General features: G+C 26.2%; 1 protein-coding gene across 2 annotated transcripts in view; it reads left to right on the forward strand.

Annotated features, from left to right (window-relative positions):
* LOC122501013 (peptidyl-prolyl cis-trans isomerase FKBP2) overlaps positions 1 to 19,801 on the forward strand; it is a 53,982-nt gene that overhangs the window by 27,575 nt on the left and 6,606 nt on the right. For both annotated transcript variants that reach the window (XM_043610263.1, XM_043610348.1), the window contains exon 2: positions 12,021 to 12,184. In XM_043610263.1, coding sequence (XP_043466198.1) covers positions 12,021 to 12,184 — 164 coding nt within the window. The remainder of the gene's footprint in view (positions 1 to 12,020; positions 12,185 to 19,801) is intronic.

The raw sequence follows: 19,801 nt of genomic DNA on the forward strand, positions 1-19,801 counted from the left end.
TTCTTTTATTCACCAGTGTGTGCATACTTTAAAAAAATAATTATCCATTTTATTTAAATTTCTCCTCCCTGTCTGCACTTTTTTTTTAATTAATATAAAATTAATTGTTCGGTAGATTTTTAAAACACTTTTCTTTCACTTTAAATTCTTTTATTTATCAGTCATTACTTATAAATAATAAAAAAAAATTATTTTCTGTTTCAGGTGAGTTTAAGGAAGGAGAATTGTTACACAATGTAGGCGTAAGTACATAGTACTATAAACGAACTAATCGAAAAATTTAATTTTCCTTTTCCTGACTTTTCCCTGATTTCCAGACAAAAATTTGTCTTTTTCCCTGACCCTAAGGAATATTCTCATTCACTCTAAAAATGATTAAATACTCAAAAAAAAAATATTCTATTAGGTACATTTATTTAAGAATTTCTTTAATTGTAAAATTATTCGGAAATATCAATAACTTCAAATTCAAACCTTTTGAAATTCAATAACTTGAAAGAATATTATTATAAAACATGAAGAAATGGACCACTCCGAGTCTTCGACTCGGAGTGATCCATTTCTTCCTGTTTTTTAGTAATTAAAGATAACCGAGTAATAAAATCATTATTTTATATTATAATATAAGAATGTTGTTACTGTAACTTCTTTAAAATTATTTTCATCGTTTCAATTCAATTATTATTTTCTAAAAATTTAAAATAATATTCTACTTTAAATCAAGTTTTAATCATTTTTGAAAAACTTCTTCTTTGAGAATTTTTAAATCCATTTGTTTACAATTCTATTATACGTAAAATTTTAATTATTCGGAAATTCTTCAATTAAATATACGTTAGAAAATAAAAACATGAAATAATTTTAAAAAATTGCAATTAAACTTTTTAAAAATAAAATTAGTTCCATATTTTTAATTAAAAGTATAAAAAATTCAAATTTTCAAAGATTTTAATTTAAAACCTTCACAAAATTCAATTATTTCTTAAAAATTGCAATTATTAGTAACTTCTCCAAAATTCAATTATTATCTAAAATTTTAACTGAAATTCATTTATAAATCAATTATTATTAGAAAATTCTATGAGAATTCAATTATTTAAAAACAAACATAGATAATTTAGTGAATAATTAAATGTTTCTTAAAATTGAATATTAATAATTGAATAATTAAAATTGAATCTTATACATTTTTAAGAATAATTACTGTTTTCAAGGAATTTCATTGGAATTTTATTAAAAATAATTAAAATTCTGCAATGAGCTTTATTATTTATGAAAATAATTCAATTCCTAAAAAGAATTTTCTTATTTAAGACAATAATTGAATCCTTGTAAAAATTGTATTATTTATAAAAATAATTAAATTATTGCGAAGAAATTTTGAAAAAAATCGTAAATAATAATTGAATTCCGATGAAATTTTTATTATTTATGAAAATAATTGAATTTATTTTATTAAAATTTATTGTAAATAATTGCATTTTTTTAGAAAATTTTATTAAAATAGTAGATATTGAAAATCATTGAATTGGAGAAGATTTTTGAAAAAAATTAAAATTTTGCTAATTTTGAAAATAAAACCTTTTCAAAATTCAATTATTTCTAAAAATTCAGGTTTAAATGTCTCTTAATATTCAATTATTATGTAAAATCTGAATTAAAAGTCATTTTTGAATCAATTTTTATTTTTTATTAAAAAATTCTACCAGAATTCAATTATTTAAATACAAAAATAAATAATTTATTGAATAATTAAACGTTTTTTAAAATTGAATTCTTAGACATAATTCTATCAACAAATTTTTAAATAATTGAATTATTTCGACAAATTTTAATAACATTTTAAAAATAATTACAGCTTTTAAGGAATTCGATTGAAATTTTATTAAAAATAATTAAAATTCTGCAATGAATTTTATTATTTACGAAAATAATTAAATTATTGCGAAGAATTTTATAATAAAACTTTCAAACAATTAGTTTTTTTTAAAAAAAGTATGCAAATTCAATTTTTAATAATTCAATTCCTGTGAAATTTTTATTTGCTTGAAAAATAATTGAATGTTCATGTTAAATATTGTCAAAATTTTTGTTTAATAATTGAATTTTTTTGGGAAGCTTTATTAAAATTGTAGAATATTGAAAAATCATTGAAATAATAAAAATTTTTTTGAAATTGATATTTTGCCATGAATTTTATTAAAATTTTTGAGAATAATTGAATTTTATTACTTTTAAAAATAATTGAATTTTTGTGACGAATACTATTATTTATGAAAGTAATTGAATTTTGCAATGAATTTTATCAAAATTCCTGAAAATAAATGAATTTTGTCGAAGAATTTTGCTATTTACTTATAAAGATAAGTAATTTAAATGTTGACAATTTTTTTTTGGATGCTTTTAAAATAATTGAATTTCTGAGAAGAATTTTATTAATTTTGAAAATAATTGAATTCTTATGATGAATATTGTTATCTATGAAAATAATTGAATTTTACAATGAATTTTGCTATTTATAAAGATAATTAAAATGTTGACGAGAATTTTTTAAGCATTTTTGAAAATAATCGAATTTCTGGAAAGAAGTTTAATATTTATTAAGATAATTGAATTCTTTCAAATAATTGCGTTAAAATTTTTAAAATTGAAACTAATTTCAACAAAATTGAAATTAAAGTTTTTTTTTTAAAAAAGACACAAATTTTTAGAATTTTCTTATTAATTCTAAAAATTAAATTTTTTCCATTAATTTTAATAAAAATCCCTGACTTTTCACTGACTTTCCTGACCTGTGGCAACCCTGTTCTTTTGCATTTAATTTCGAAATATAACTATTTCATATAAATCAACAAAGCAAGAGATAAAGTGATACGAAGAAGTATTTGTTTCATAAACATCATCAAAGTTTAAAGTATGGAAAAGCACACTCTTCATAAAGTATGCACTTGAGTCTGTATTCTCTCCTTTTTTTATCATTGAGAGATTTTTATTCTGGATATATACTTGCACTCTCTACCGGGGCAAAAGATATTCCTCTGGAATTGCAAATGTTTCGCGCAAGACATTCCAGGGGACGAAACTGGTAGAGCTATGCATTCGTTTTACACACAGCGTCACTGGCACCGGGTGCCATGGCACTCTTCGTTCCGACGATATGGAAATTTCATATATAAGTTGGGATCCTGTGCTGTTCTTGTATCTCAACCCTCGTCCCTTTCCCTTTCACTCCCCAATCCTACAAGATGATACGGGTGCATAAGCAGACCACTAGTTTTTTCTCTCTTTTTTTTTAAAGAGGGCCACAATTTTCAGCCAACTTATTACACGTCCTTTGCCACGCTGAATCTGCAATTCCTCCGGCTTTCACTTGAAATTCCTCTTTTTTTTTATTTCAGAGAGAAAAGTGCGTGAAAATGTTCCTGTCAGTCAGACGCGCGAAATGGTGAAAGCATAAATAACATTTATGTCAGTTTTGAGTTGCGACGATTTATGTTTTGTTCTCCATCTTCATCAGACTAATTTATTTATTTATTAACAGTATAAGTTGTGTCTTTTTCCAATACAATTGATCCAAGATTTTTATTAACAAACTGTCGAAACGTCGCAACTCAAAAAATGACATTCCTGTTGATCGAATTTACAACTTACTATTAAGTATCGAAATTAAAAATTTAAATAAAACCGAAATGTAATTTTTAAGAATTTATTATTTCACATTTCTCTTTTCCCTTCCGCGATTTTTTTTTATGTAGAAGGAAAAAATAGATCTTAAGGACCAACGACTCCTAGGTGGTGTCGGATTAGCAACTCTTGTTTGGCCCAACCCTCTAGAACCTTAACACCTTTTTTTTGAATCATAATTTTCATCTGCGGTTCTACCTTCCGGCTTAAAACATCATAAGTGATGTGGCTTTTTTTTTAACTTTTTCCCGAATCTTCACGGGGATTTTTTTTTGCTGTTGTGCGAGCTTTAAATTTCTCGACATAAAGTTTCGAAATTCTACAGAGATTACAGATTTAAAAATATCACCAGAAAGGAGATTTGATCCAATTATTATTATGTACTTATAAAGAATTCCATAAACATTCGGTTACGTGAGGAGAACATAGAATCCTTTATGTCTCTGAAAAATTAATTCGAAATGAATTTTGTTTCCGCACTCAAAAAATTATCTAGACCACGATCGGCATGAATCTTTTAAAGTTTCATATGGTGTATTACCATCTGAACACGGCTCAAAAGAATATTCAATACTTGATTTAGTTTTTACGCCTTTAGTTCAGTTATTTCTGCACTTTTTAACGAACGGTTGCTGCGAATAATTATTTTTTCGATTACGAAACGAAATACATAATTATGTATTAAATATTCTCCGACGATGGTATTTGATTCATAGCTAGAAGATTATTTCCCCAGTGCGTCGTAAATGCCAAAAAGATCGAAAACTGAAAAGCGTTTGTGTCACCTACACATGTAATTTCATTGCCAAGTCGATCGTAAGCGAGAGTCGTAAATATTGGAGCGTTAACGTGCAAATGTAAAATCGATTCAATAGCAACAGACTGTTTCGTTACGTACGTTGTCGTCGTTGCAGTTAGGTTGGAGTTAGAGAAGCAAGTATATGGTGAGATGAGACGAAGTGGCGGTGGTCGCGGGGTGAAAACAGCTTGGACTATAGCACGACTATTGCGGTGTTCGTGTAGATGGCATTGCATATTTCATGGTGTGCAGGAACGTAAAGTACGCCCCGCATGGGAAATCCTAATATGGCTACGTTACCAACTTCCGGTCGAAGTCGGTCCTACATCCCCTTTGCCCCAAAATATTTACGTTAACCTTCTTCGAGGAAAAATAGAGGCCTTTTAACTCCCATAACTATTCATACTTCTAGTAGGAGAAAAAAGTGGTAGCTCTACTAATTTGGGAGTCAGTTTTCGTTTAATGATCACATCTCAGACACTGTCTCTAGAGCGTTAAAAACTTTGGGGTTTAATATTCATTAATCAATAGGATCAGTAGAGGCAAATTGAATCCCCGATGAATTGGATTTATTTACATAACTACTTAGATTCGAAGAACTATTGTACGAAAGGATTTCTCCCGTTTTTTATAAATAAATAAACTTGACATTTTTGTAAAATTTCTCCATGTCAATTTTAATCAGTTGAGTTCTTTCAACGTCAGCAAATTAATAGAATACCGTGAGAGTGATATAACGCGGTAACGAGGAACGATGCAACGTCGTCATTGCCATCACCATCAGGTGAACCGATAACCGTATATTGATGCATGTTTGCCGATGCGATGCAATTAACATGTTTCAAACCCAGCATCTGAATGTTCTAACGAATATTAAAAAAAAACGAATAACTTGTTTGCCCGAAAATTGGAAAAATTGATAAGGGTTCATATTTATTTCTTTTTACAAAAAACGCGAACGGCGTAGAATTTTACCCTTTTCGCAATAATTACATCATGGAATTTAATGAAACTAGTTAGAAATTTTATTTGAATGTTCGACATTTGTCAGTCTAGGAAGCATCAACCTTTCTGTAATGAACAATTATCATGGAAATGTAAAAACCTTAAAAACTATTCAAAGTTGTCATTTTAGCTAATAGTGGTTTTGGAGGGCATACAAAGCATGTAGCAACAGATAACAGTCTGTAAATTAATTAAGCTAAGTATCTAAACAATGTAATATGGATCGCAGGTACATTCGTGTATCTGAATCTACATCATAGTTACGAAGTGTACTTGAAATTTAAACAGGCTAGCTTCTGGTATGCAAGGAATCCAGACGTTCCAAAATGGAGAAGAAAATTCTCATGAAATTTCAACCCGAATAGCAGGATTTTCTAGAATACCTATTTTATGATTATGATAGTGTAAATCCCGATAAACTGATACATGTTCAGTGACGGTTTTCCACTTTTTGCTACACTGAGAAAAGTTTAACACAAATGCCATCATATTATAGATTTTGTACCTAACCTTTCGAAGCAACATTAGTTCCACTCTGATGTTGCTTCTGCAGAATGTTGGTCACCGCACATCATGTGAATTGTAAAATAGAACAGAATCTCTAGACAATTTAATGAGTTCAGAAAAATGACTAAAACAGGTGATCCAATAACAATGGTTTTTCAAAAAATACGTGGCTTGATACATAGTTCAAAAAATGCATGATTTAATGAACAGTTGTCGTTTATCGTTTTGTATAAAAAAAGGCAAAAGAAACTGCAAACTAGTTTAGTTTTTGACAAGCAGTGATAACTAGAAGTCATCTACAAGTCAGTTCTTCCAAAAGTCGTGATAAGTAAAAATCGTCCGTAAAGTCAGTAATAAAGAGATTAGCAATTAAATTCCAATTATGTAAAACCATTAGCACTGAAAATAATTACAAATGCTTTATGAAAGCAATATGTAATTGTCCTATATTGAATTTCATCCGTTTCGTTTTTGACTACTGCACAAATTATCATTATCACCCGGTTTATAACGAATCCACGGATCTGCTGTAAATTATACCATGGCCTATAGCAATGAATACTTTATATTCTTTCGGCAGGTAATTGCAAATGATTTGCAATAAAACTCACACTAAAGGACTAAAGGTTTATTCCATATATATGCTTTTTCAGTATCTGTAATTCGCATGAATACAACATGACAGTAAGTTGCTAAAGGAATATTTGACATGGGAGGTGGAATTAAATTTAAATATCCTCCTTCCCTAACATTTTCCATCTAGTTCTTTGATATGTTAACAAGCCCCGTGCATGTAGGAAGACCAAAGGCCGAGAAATTCTTTGATAAGGATTTTCTCTTTTATTTCTGTCATCCTCTATACTACTGTACATATCCCGCACCCGTTTTCTCTCTCCCCCTCTATATATGCACAATATTCGCACGATTTACTTTTTTTTATTCAGGCTTGATATCGTTCCACCTATGTATAAATATGCAAATACCCAAGCACCTGCTACAGTCTACACTGAGTAGGTATTGCTCATTGTTCTCTTTCTGTCTCGAGCTTCTTTTTTCGTGGAATTTTTAAATATCCCTGTTCTTTTGGGGTCTCGAGTCGCACTTCTAAATCCTCATGAATTTTCTAAATAGTCAAAGTTAATACAAAGCTTGAGGACAAACTTTAATATAAAAACAAGCTTGGTAGTTTTCAATGTTTTTGTGATTAAAATTTTCAATGAAGCAGGGAAATGATAAGACTGTAAATATACAAATCTTTAATGTTGCTAAGCTTCAACATATCTAAAGATGTGGTTTCTGCAACCAACAACAGTAAGTAACAGAATTTTTTTTGGGAAAAAAGCTGTTGTATGGATGATGCCTTAACTACTTCGTCGATTATTTGTTGGAATTTTAATTCATTGTAATCCAGTAGAACTTAATGAATTGTGGGAACGATTTAAGAGAATCATGTCGGAAGACTATCGAGGAATTGACAATATTGAAGCAGAAAATAGAGCTTCTAGAGATATTAAAACATTATTAAGAAGTATATCGTTTAACAGATTTTCAAATCATAATACTTGTCCAAAAATGTCATTCCTTCCACAACCTACAAGAGTTTTCTAAGTAATGTTCGTAGACGTAACACATCATTAATTTTTCTAATTAAATCAATTTTCTAATTTTGAAATAACAGAATTTAGTTAATAGATACTAACTTTTCGTCCTCTTTTTACTTTTGATAGAAAAAGTAACGAAGTGAAAGAAATCCGACTGTTTAGTCAATTAACAAAACGAGTGTCACCTATACGAGAATAAAAAGCTTTCTGTTGTCCTTAATACCCCACATCGTGAAACTGGGATTAAGATAAAAGCAACAGAGTAAAAAATATTTAATCAAATTAAATAGGGTATTTTCCAGCTGTTAATTTTAATTTTCCCCCATTTACTTTTGGTATCCTTGTGCTAATTAAAATTGAACAGTTGAACAATTTTATGGGTGATGCAATTTTATTTTCTTATTCAAAATTAATTATTACGCTTTCGGTTAAACATAAGTTAGTTATAATTTGTTTTAGTATTTACCTTATTATGAACGAAATTTATTCGACGAAGAAGATCTCCACTCCCTTCGGCATAAATTGAAAATTTCCTCACCCCTTTTAGTTGGGGTCGCCCTTTTTTCTTCCTACACCAACTTTGTACGCCTCGACCACGTGGCTTTACGGCTTCACTTTACACTAAACCTTTCTTATTCCGGTGACTTCAATATATTCCCACACTAACAATTAACACATATACACATTTTTAAACACTTCACTGAAAAAAGGGGGTAAAAAAAACCACTTGACCTATCCGGAAGAAGAAAAAAATCTTCCACTCGCAAGAAAGTTTGTAACTCAACTGATGAGAATACCCTTTTTCTACTAACAATAAGAAATCAAAATTCCCCTTCCAATTTCCTTCATTGAAGCATTTGTTTTTAACGACTAACAACTTGTCTTTTATGAAAACTTTACTTATCTTTAAAAATCATTGTTTTCTTTTTCTGAAATTTATTACTCTTGAATAATAAAACAACACTGCTAATAGTAAATCATCTACAAGGTTTGTTTGTTCATAAAACAATTTTCCTTCTGCAATGACAGTGATAAGCGTGATTTGACTCATTTATTGATAAAATATTCTTCAGTTATTTTTTAAATAACAAATTTTTAATTAATTTTGTATTATTATTATTTTATTTTGAAATAGGGAAATAAAGTACAAATTATGTATAGCATTGACGGCTTGATTAGTTTAGGGTTAAAATCCAGCATGTTTACTGTGGCAGGCTCCCTTACCGCACTAGATCACTTCTATCCCGCGACATTAATTATATATTTTTATAATTAATTACAGTGGCGTAGCTACGCTAATGTTGCGGTTGAAAATCAATACTTTACTCAAAGATTAACTTTAAGTCAATTATTTATTTATTAACCTTAATTTCTGCATTTTAAAGAGTTAATTTTAATAAAATTATTGCAGATTGAGAATGACATTTCGGGACAAGTTGGTTTATTATTTTTAATATTTGAATTTGATTTTGCAATTCATCGGGAATATTATTATTTCTCGAATATATTATTATTATTATTATTATTATTATTATTTCGCGTTTATCGGATTAAAATAAAAATTAATTTTTAAACGAATCACATAAAATTCAGTTTTCGACGTGACACGCAACATTAGCTTTAAATTGAACGATTATTTCGCACGACTGCTCAACGAAGAATGATGAGGCACTGACTGACTTTTTACAGTCGGAATGAAACAATCCTTGTGTTGGCAAACAATATATTTAATCTCCACAGACATTAAAACCTCTTTACAATGCCGTGCCTAATATCCCGTTGATTAAAAAAGAACATTATTTCTACTTAGATGGATAGGTTTAAAGAACGTAGTTTAGAGTTAATTTCAGAAATTTTTTATTATTATTAAGCATACTTTTAGTAGATCGAAAAATATTTTTATATCCTACAGGACTAGATTTAAAAAAAAATTATAACAAAAGCGCTAATAATAAACCAACTTATCTAAAAATGCCGTTGCTTCTAAAAACCACAAGAATTTTTTTTTAGAAATGTTTGAAGACGAAATAATAAATCAACTTGTCGCAAAATATAATTTCCTCTAGAAAAACTTTTTAATAAAATGTTCATAGAAGAAATTAATAAACCAACTTGTCCGCAAATGTCATTAAGTTCCTCTCAAAAATTAATACCGCTTCTATATCATTTGAAAAAACATGACTGATAAGCTTTATTACAAAATTATAAGGTAGTTACTTTTTACGAAAAATTTTATCACTTCAATTTTCTTTTTCTTTTTCCTCTTTTTTTCTTGCAATTCAAGGTTCTATCCGCGGTTCTCCATCCACTCCTCTCTATGAGTACCCCACTGGGGGATATAAACCTTCCTGTAAGCGCGCGATATCGTGTACGCTCAAAGCCTCTTTGAATATTTAAAATCGTCTCCGCGATATACAAGGGATAAACTTTACGTTTCTTGGACAAGCTATCTTTCGGTTCCGTCCCTCAGGTCCTGCACGACGCGCGAAACTGGTCGTCGTCCAAAGAAAAGACTTATCCAATTTTGTATCTCCCTTGTGTCCCGTATGTACCAAAGTGATTCCTTTTCCTTTTTTCGAGTTTTAACATCTTCTTACAACTCACATGTGAACGTATGGCACACTTTACTTTTCAATAAATATCGAACCTTATATTTTGTCAACAATTGGGGTGTTCGCTATTTTGTTTTTCATTTTTATTTGGTTTAGTCACTCAAACACTTCAAATTCTTGAAAGTATTTAAAGATTAAACAACTTAAGCACTTCGAATTCTTGAAAGTATTTAAAGATTAAACAACTCAAAAACACTTCAAATTCTTGAAAGTATTTAAACAACTCAAACACTTCAAATTCTTAAAAGTATTTAAAGATTAAACAACTCCAAACACTTCAAATTCTTGAAAGTATTTAAAGATTAAAGAACTCAAACACTTCAAATTTTTGAAAGTATTTAAAGATTAAACAACTAAAACACTTCAAATTCCTGAAAGTATTTAAAGAAGCGTCCAACATTAGAAAGATTAATGATGTGATAATATAAAAAAAACGATTCTCCCCAAATCTGTGAGAATTTTCCGCATAAGATTCACATATGAGGAACGTTATTTACTGCCTGAAATCTGAACCTAAAATGAAAGTTTCAACATGGGTTGGGTTTTATAGTGCATGTACTTGGAAGAAGCGTGAACTCACATGAAATGAGAAATTTAAACACGTGAAAATGCCCTAGAAATATATTTCATCGAAAGCGAAACCGAATGCACCACTGATATAGAAGCACTTATCGTTGGGAGTATTTTCCAGTGAGTCCTAAGGTTTCTGATAATATACGAGCGTCGACGACGACGACGACTCTTGAGTCATTTCGAAAAGTTGGAAAGGTGTACGGAATTCTCGAAGCCCTTACGTTCCATTGCACGCGGTAAATGTTGAAATACGATTCTCACCGATACTAAACTCACACCATATGCCGCGAGAGATCTTGGGCGCAATAAACCACCGTCACAAAGGACCATAAGATCATAAAACGACACGGTTAATGAAGTAATTAAATACGCATACTAGGCGAACTAGACTGATAAGAAATTAAGGTTATCGCCGCGCGCGCGCTCGTCAAATGATAAACTTGGCAATGTTATTTTAAAATTTAAATTTACAAAATCCGTTGTTATATTTGGAAAATAATGTATTGCATATAAATGAAAATTTAGCTTACGAATTGAACCATAAAAAAGAAAGGAAGAAATTAAAACTAAAATAAACGAAAAAGATTAAAACTGAGGAACTTCTTGACCTTACAGGTCAAGAAGTTCCTCAGTTTTAATCTTTCATAATCTTTAATAATTTACAATTAAAAAAAGAATTCAGAATTTCAATTAGGGAACTGCATCTTCATTTAGGAACATTGGTTCTAAACATGTAGGTACAATTACTATTTCTGTTTTTTTTAGAATTTCCACTACTTTCATTTAAATTCGCTAATACTAGAAATCAAAAAACTGTTCTCAAAAATTATAATCAAATTCCTTAAAAAGGTTCAAATGTCTTTTATTCAAATCCAAATTTTGATATTTTTTTTAGGAGAAATTCAAATTTAGGACCAAATAGCTCCAAATTAATGAAAATATGTTTACAACACGATCATAAACCTACACTAATAGACACATTAGAATCAAAATTACATACCCAATTGTACATTCCCATTAAATCAAAGATAATCTTTCAAATCATGATCTGACTAAACAATCTATTATGTAAAACAGTTCACTAATTGAAGTTGAATTTGTAATTAATTTCAAAGTAAAGTAAAACATTTTAAAAAAATTCTAAACTACATATACCATCATATTTGTTTTCTAATTATATCCAATATTTCATTAAAATAGTGACAAGATTTTCAGTGAAATATTATTGCATTGTTACAGTTTGGATAGAGATCAACCATTCACTTTCCAATTAGGGGTTGGTCAAGTTATCAAAGGTTGGGATCAAGGACTTGTGGACATGTGTGTCGGTGAAAAGCGGAAGTTGATTATACCACCAGAATTGGGCTACGGCGATAAAGGAGCTGGCAACGTTATTCCCGGAGGTAAATGTTACGATTTTTTTTTTTTCAAATCCTTTCTGTAAATAAATGGTTATCTCAATTATGGACGAAAATTCAGGTTAAAAGACAGGTTTTATAACACCGACTTTAGATATTGAAAATAATTTCTCATTATTAAAACAATTATAATTATCATTGGATTTTGGAAAATTTATTACTTCTGGGAACAGAATTTCTCATGAAGTTTACATAAACTCGGGACGTATTCCTCTCTCTCGTTTGTTTATTCGTTTGTTTATAAATAATAAAGGGCTTTGCGCGCCAACCCACTTGCTTTAATTTTTACGAAGTATAAATAAAGTTAAAAAATAATCATCCTACGGTTTGCGAAATGCAGAACTCGAATAATTTATAGTTTCAAAATTTTTAATTAATATTTTTCATCTTTCAGTGAGTGATTTACTAAAATGAGTATTTACTGAGAAAATATTCCATTCATTTGAACGGTGGGGGAATTTTTGAAAACATTGTATATATTTTTCGAATTATCAAGGGAACTAATCTAAATTTATCTCTGAAATTGGATCTGTCGTTTAACAGCAATCGAAATTTAGCCGTGAATTTCGAAACGAAAATGTTTACCGCAACAAACGATGCACTATTTGATCACCGCAATGTGCTTAAAATGAAACTGAGCAGAATGACATTTTTAGAAATTAAGCGGAAATTATTGTATTAAACTTTGATCCAAAAAGGTACAAATTATTCCTCGAAGACATTTCTTTCACTAAAGTTTTTCAGGCATTACAGTTGGTCCCCTTTTATCCCCTTATTTTAATTTTATCACCCTTTTCACCTTTTTTGACGATTTGCCAACCTTTTTCCCCTTTTTTACTGATTTGTCCTCTTTTTCACCTTTTTCTAATCAAAAATAAATTTTTCTTTTTTTGAAATCTTTTTCAAAGTGTAATCATAAAATTTAAACTCAATGTTATAAATTAACGAGGAATTTTAGTTTAAAAACACCTAAAAAAAATTTGAATTTTTGAGAACTTTCAAATAATTGCAAACAGAACATTGCGAAGCGTCGGTTCGATCCGAGCCCTCAATTATATTCAAAAATTTAAATAAATTCTTGTCAAAATTTCAATTCTCTTTATAAATAATAAAATTCTTTTTCGAAATTCAATTATTTTCAAAAATTTTAATAAAATTCTTGGCCAAATTTCAATTATTTGCAAAAATTATAAAATTCTTCAAAGAAATTCAATTATATTCAAAACTTTAATGAAATTCTCTTCAAAATTTAAATTTTGTTTATAAATAATAAAATTCTTCTTCAAAATTCAATTATTTTCAAAAATTTTTATAAAATTCTTGGCCAAATTTCAATTATTTGCAAAAATTATAAAATTTTATCAAAAATAAAATTTATCTTCTCAGAAATTCAATTATTTTCAAAATTTTAATAAAACTCTTGGCAAAATTTCAATTTTTTTCAAAAATTATAAAATTCTTCTTAAAAATTCAATTATATTTAAAAATTTTTAAAAATTCTTGTCAAAATTTCAATTCTCTTTATAAATAATAAAATTCTTCTCTGAAATTCAATTATTTTTAAAAATTTTAATAATATTTCTTGTCAAAATTTCAACTATTTGCATAAATTATGAAATTAATTAAATTAATTTTATGAAAAATAAAATTTATCTTCTCAGAGATTCAATTATATTCAAAAATTTTAAGAAATTCTCGTCAAATTTTCAATTCTCTTTATAAATAATAAAATTCTTTTTGAAATTTAATTATTTTCAAAAATTTTCCTAAATTCAATGATATTCAATGTCCACTATTTTAATAAAATTCTCCAAAAGAATTCAATTATTTAAAAAAAATTTTATTAAAATTCTACGCAAACGTTTAATTATTTTCATATATAATAAAATAATTTCACAAGAATTCTGGTATTTACAAATTTTTTATAAATTTCTTCGTAATAATTCCATTATTTTCAGAAATAATCAAATTCATCGGAGAATTTCAATTATTTTGAGTACAATTTTAATCAAATACCTCGAAAAATCTAATTTCTTTTGAAAATTTTTATTAAAATTAGTCGAAAGAATTTAATTATTTAAAATTTAGTTGATAAAATTCTTTATGAGAATTAAATATTAAGAAACTTTCATTTATTCAATATAAATTATTTATTTTTGTATTTTAAATAATTGAATTCTCGTAGAATTTTCTAATAGAAATTGATTTAAGTGAATTTCAGTTAAAAATTAAAATTTTACACAATAATTGAATATTTAAAGCATTATAGCGTGAATTTTTAAAAATAATTGAATTTTGAAAAAGTTTCAAATTGAAATCGTTGAAAATCTGAATTTTTCATATTTTTAACTAACAATTCTTTAGAATTAATTTCTCTCAAAAAGTTTTATTAAAATTATTCGAAGTTTTTATTTTCAAATATATATTTAATTAAAGAATTTTCGAATAATCGATGAAATTTCGTAAAATTGAATTGTAGTAAATAAATATATTTGAAAATTCTCTGATTTTTTTTTAAATTATCGTAAATAATTGATTTAAAGACGAATTTTAGTTACAAATTCTAGAAAATAATATAATTGAATTGAAATGATGAAAATAATTTTAAAGAAGTTACAGTAAAAATATTTTTTATAGTAGAAAATAATGATCTTTATCACTCGGTCATCTTTAATTATTATAAAACAGGAAGAAAGTGATTACTCCGAGTCGATGACTCGGAGTAATCACTTTCTTCATGTTTTATAATAATATTCTTAGTAATTTGTTGAATTTCAAAAAGATTTAAATTTGAATGTTTTTAAAATCTTAATTCCTATATGGCAAAATAATAATGATTACATATTTTTTGAAAAAAGAAGTTATTGCTGTTTTCGAATAATTTTACAGTTAAAGAAATTCGTAAATAAACGGAATAGAACATTTGTTTTCGTATCTAATCATTTTTAGAGGGAATCGCAAAATATTCTTGAGGGAAAAAGGGAAAATTTTGTCTTGTAATCAGGGAAAAGTCAGGGAAGAACAAAATTAATGTTTTGTGGCAACTCTTAAAATCGAACCATTTTTAAAAAATTTAATGGAAGCTATATGATGAAAAATTTGAATTATATATGCAAGTTGTATAAAGAAATAAATTTTTATCCCCATTTTGAGGGAAAAAATTCCCCTTTTCACCTTTTTTGAGAAAAAAAAGTGATGCCTGGTTTTGATACAATTTTCTAAACGTCATAAAACAGTATTTATTTCTTAGAATCTCATATTATAGTTTCCTCCTCTCATAAGTTTCAGTTTTGTAGATTGCGAGACATGACTTCCTGCTCTAATTACACACACGATTACAAGTAATACGATGTGTAATTTAATGTGATTTTCTTATGCAACAGAAGATCGCCTACGGTATCTTTCTTATATATATATGAATAGTGCAAGTTTTTGAGTTAATGAAAATTAGTCACGTATGCAGCAACCAATGTATGATTCAATGAATGAAATTTAATATTGTTTTACACTGAACAAACATTTTTGGGATATATAAACGCCGCGAACACAAGTCATTTTGCATTTAAATGATGAATAATTAAGCATCATATTTCATTAGTGCTCGTGTAGTCGCTACGGGACCATCCATAACTAATGTACAATATCTCTTTCTCTCTTGTTGTTCGCGGCAGGAGCAATTTGTTAGCCTTCGACAACCATTGTTATATTTTGTGATTCTATGTTGTGATGCACAAAATTAATAATCATAACAAGGTTTTCTAATCAACATTACCCACACGCCCAGTTCCAAAAAGTTCTACAGAATTTTACTGGAATTATCTACCATTCTGCAATTCTAATCAATGTTCTGTAGATAATTTTACTGGAATAATGCTTCCAAATTTTTAAATTTATACATTTTAATTTAATTTTGGCCATGGCCAAAATCTAGAAGCCATGGCCAACGCCATGGCCAGACTATAAAAATTTGTAGCTTTTAATTTAAACTGTTTCCACCGTAGGCAATGATTCATTAGATTTTCAACTGAGCAGACTTCGTACTCGATAATTAATTTTAAAAAAAGTAGCTTAAAGACAGAAAAAAGTAGTAAAAAAGTAGCTATCGAAAAATTAAACTTGACGACTCAATTTTTTTATACTTTCTTAATTACATTCAAAAATGGAATAATTTTTTAAAATAAATATTTAAATACCTATTTATTTTCTCTACAGGAATTAAAATATTTCAAATGATTTCAATATAACGCATTTTTGAAATTTAACTATTTCTAAAAATTAAAAAAGTAATTCCATCAAAATTCAATCATTTTTCAATTCATTTTTCTTGAAATTTATAAATAAAATTATTCAAAACTTTAATCATTTTATTTTATACAATTCTAAATTAAATCTTATTAGAAAGTTCTAGGAGAATTCAATTATTTAAATAATAAATAATTTATCTGAAAAATTGAATATTTCTTAAAATTGAATTCTTCTAAAGAACACTTTATCAACATTTTTTAAAATAATTGAATTTTTACGAAAAATTGCATAACAATTTTTGATAATAATTAAATTCATTCAAGAAATGGAATTAAAAATGAATTGAAAATAATTATAAGAAACAAATTATATCAAATTTTTTAAAATAGAAATTGAATTTTTTCGAAGAATTTTATTCAAATTTTTAAGAGTGATTACATTTTTAATGGAATTAATTAAAACAATTTTGTATGACTTAATAATTGTCCTATTTTGTTTGAAAAAAAATACTTTCTAAGATTGTCCTTACAATTTTTACACTTTTGTCTGACTTAAGTCGACTTTTACTATTGATTTTAATATTTTATTTAAACTATTTTGTATGATTTTCTTAATTTGTTTTTATTAAAAGTAATTTCTAAGCTTATTATTTGTTTCATTATATTTACAATGTTGTCTGACTAAAATCGACTTTTACTACTAATATTAATGTTTTAAGTGTTTTTTAAACAATTTTTAGTAATTTTTCTATTTTTCTTTAAAAAATGTACTTTTAAGCTTATTATTATCATATTTAATGTATTTACAATTTTGTCTGACTACAATCGACTTTTACTACTGATTTTAATATTTTATTTAAATTGTTTTGTATGATTTTCTTAATTTGTTTTTATTAAAAGTAATTTCTAAGCTTATTATTTGTTTCATTATATTTACAATGTTGTCTGACTAAAATCGACTTTTACTACTAATATTAATGTTTTAAGTGGTTTTTAAACAGTTTTGTATCATTTTGTATTATTTATTAAGGGTATGTGGAATCAGCCAACTTCAATTAATACATGTATTAATATTCCCACCAGTTTTCTAAAAAAATATTTAATAAATCTTGACAAAATATAAAAAAAATAATATTTTATTTATTGAGGCATGGATCTCTAATCCAATTAATACAAAAATTTGCTTTTAAATATTATTTTTCATTTAATAAAAAGTTTGATATTTTCTGAGAAAAAAAGACAATCAAATACAAATTAATATTAAAAAAAATGAATAAATTTATATTTTTCTATTCAAACTTTCATTTTTTTGACAATTTTCGAGAAAAAAAGACAATCGAATACAAATTGCCATTGAAAAAAATGAATGTTAACATAGAAAAATATAAATTTATTCATCTTTTTCAATATTAATTTGTATTTGATTGTCTTTTTTTCTCAAAAAATATCAAACTTTTTATTAAATGAAAAATAATATTTAAAAGCAAATTTTTGTATTAATTGGACTAGAGATCCATGCCTCAATAAATAAAATATTATTTTTCTTATATTTTGTCAAGATTTATTAAATATTTTTTTAGAAAACCGGTGGGAATATTAATACATGTATTAATTGAAGTTGGCTGATTCCACACACCCTTAAAAAAAATACTTTCTAAGCTTTATTATTATGTTTTTCATTGTATTCGCAATTTTGTCTGACTAAAATCGACTTTTACTACTGATACTAATATTTTAATTGTTATTTAAATAATTTTCTATAATATTCTTATTTTGTTTTTAAAAAGTAAACTTATTAAGTTTGTTATAATCATTTTCAATATCAAATAATATCAAAATTTAACAAAAAACTATGAGTTCTTTACAACTTCCAATTAAATTCACGAAAAATTCAAACTAAGATTAAAAATAATAGAAATTATGCAAAGAAATTTATTAAAATTTATAAGAATAGTCTTTGCATTTTTCGCGGAATTCATTTGAAATTGTATTAAAAATAATTGAAATCCTACAATGAGTTTTAATATTTATAAAAATAATTGAATTCTTGCAACGATTATTATTTGTAAAATTTTTAAAAATAATTGAATTCCTGAGAAGAATTTTATTATTTATGGAAATAATTGAATTCTTGAGAAGAATTTTATAAAAATCTATTTAAATAATTGATTTTTTTCGAAAAACATTAGGAAAATTCTGTTTTAAATAATTGAATTCATGTAAAAATTTTTTTAATTTATGAAAATAATTGAATGTTTGCGAAGAATTTTGTAAACATTTGTTTTAAATTATTCAATTATTTTTGAAAATTTTTTAATTAAAATAGTAGATATTAAAAATCATTGAATTATGTAAAATTTATGAAAATAATTGAATCGTTTAAAGAATTTTATTAAAATTAAGAAATGAATTGAATTCTTTGCAAAAAATTGTATTATTAATGAAAATAATTGAATTTTTTTAGAAGAAGTTAATTAAAATTTGTGAACACAATTAAATTTTTTCGAAGAATTTTATTATTTATTAAAATAATTTATTTTGAACTAAAAAAATGTGTTAATATTTTTGAAAATAATTCAATTATATTGAAGAATTTTATTAAAATTTGTGAAAAAAATTGAATTCTTTGCAGGAGCCTTAATAAAAATTGTATTGAAAATTATTTAATTCTGGCGTAAAAATTTGTCAATATTTTTGAAAATAATTGAATTTCGGAAAAGAATCTTTTAAAATTTTTGAACATAATTGAATTTCTCTGAAGAATTTTATTACTTTTTATTTGAAAATAATTGAATTCTTGCAAAGATTATTATTGAAATTTAAAAAAAAATAATTCAAGTCCTGAGAAGAATTTTATTATTTATAAAAATAATTGAATTCTTGCGAAGAATTTTCTAAAAATCTATTTAAATAATTGATTAATTTCGAAAAATATTAGGAAAATTCTGTTTTAAATAATTGAATTCCTGTGAACATTTTTTTATTTATGAAAATAATTGAATGTTTGCGAAGAATTTTACAAGCATTGTTTTTAAATTAATTCAATTCTTGTGGGAAATTTTTTATTAAAATAGTAGATATTAAAAATCATTGAATTACGAAAACTTTTAGTAGATGATTGCGAGGCCAGACTTAGCTAAAAATTAAAAAAATTTTGCGACTTAAAAATATATATAATTTTTTTTACTTTCGACTAAAACTGTTTTTTTTTTGTTTTGGTACTTAAAGTCGATCCGAGACCTATATTCAATATTCTTAAAATTAAAGAATTAAAAAAAATCTATTTATCATATTTTATATTTTTCGAGCACTTTAAAAATTTTCTCTATGCGGATAAATAGACAGTGGTAATTATTTT

Source organism: Leptopilina heterotoma, unplaced genomic scaffold, assembly GCF_015476425.1.
Source record: "Leptopilina heterotoma isolate Lh14 unplaced genomic scaffold, ASM1547642v1 Lhet_0, whole genome shotgun sequence".
Lineage (NCBI taxonomy): Eukaryota > Metazoa > Arthropoda > Insecta > Hymenoptera > Figitidae > Leptopilina > Leptopilina heterotoma.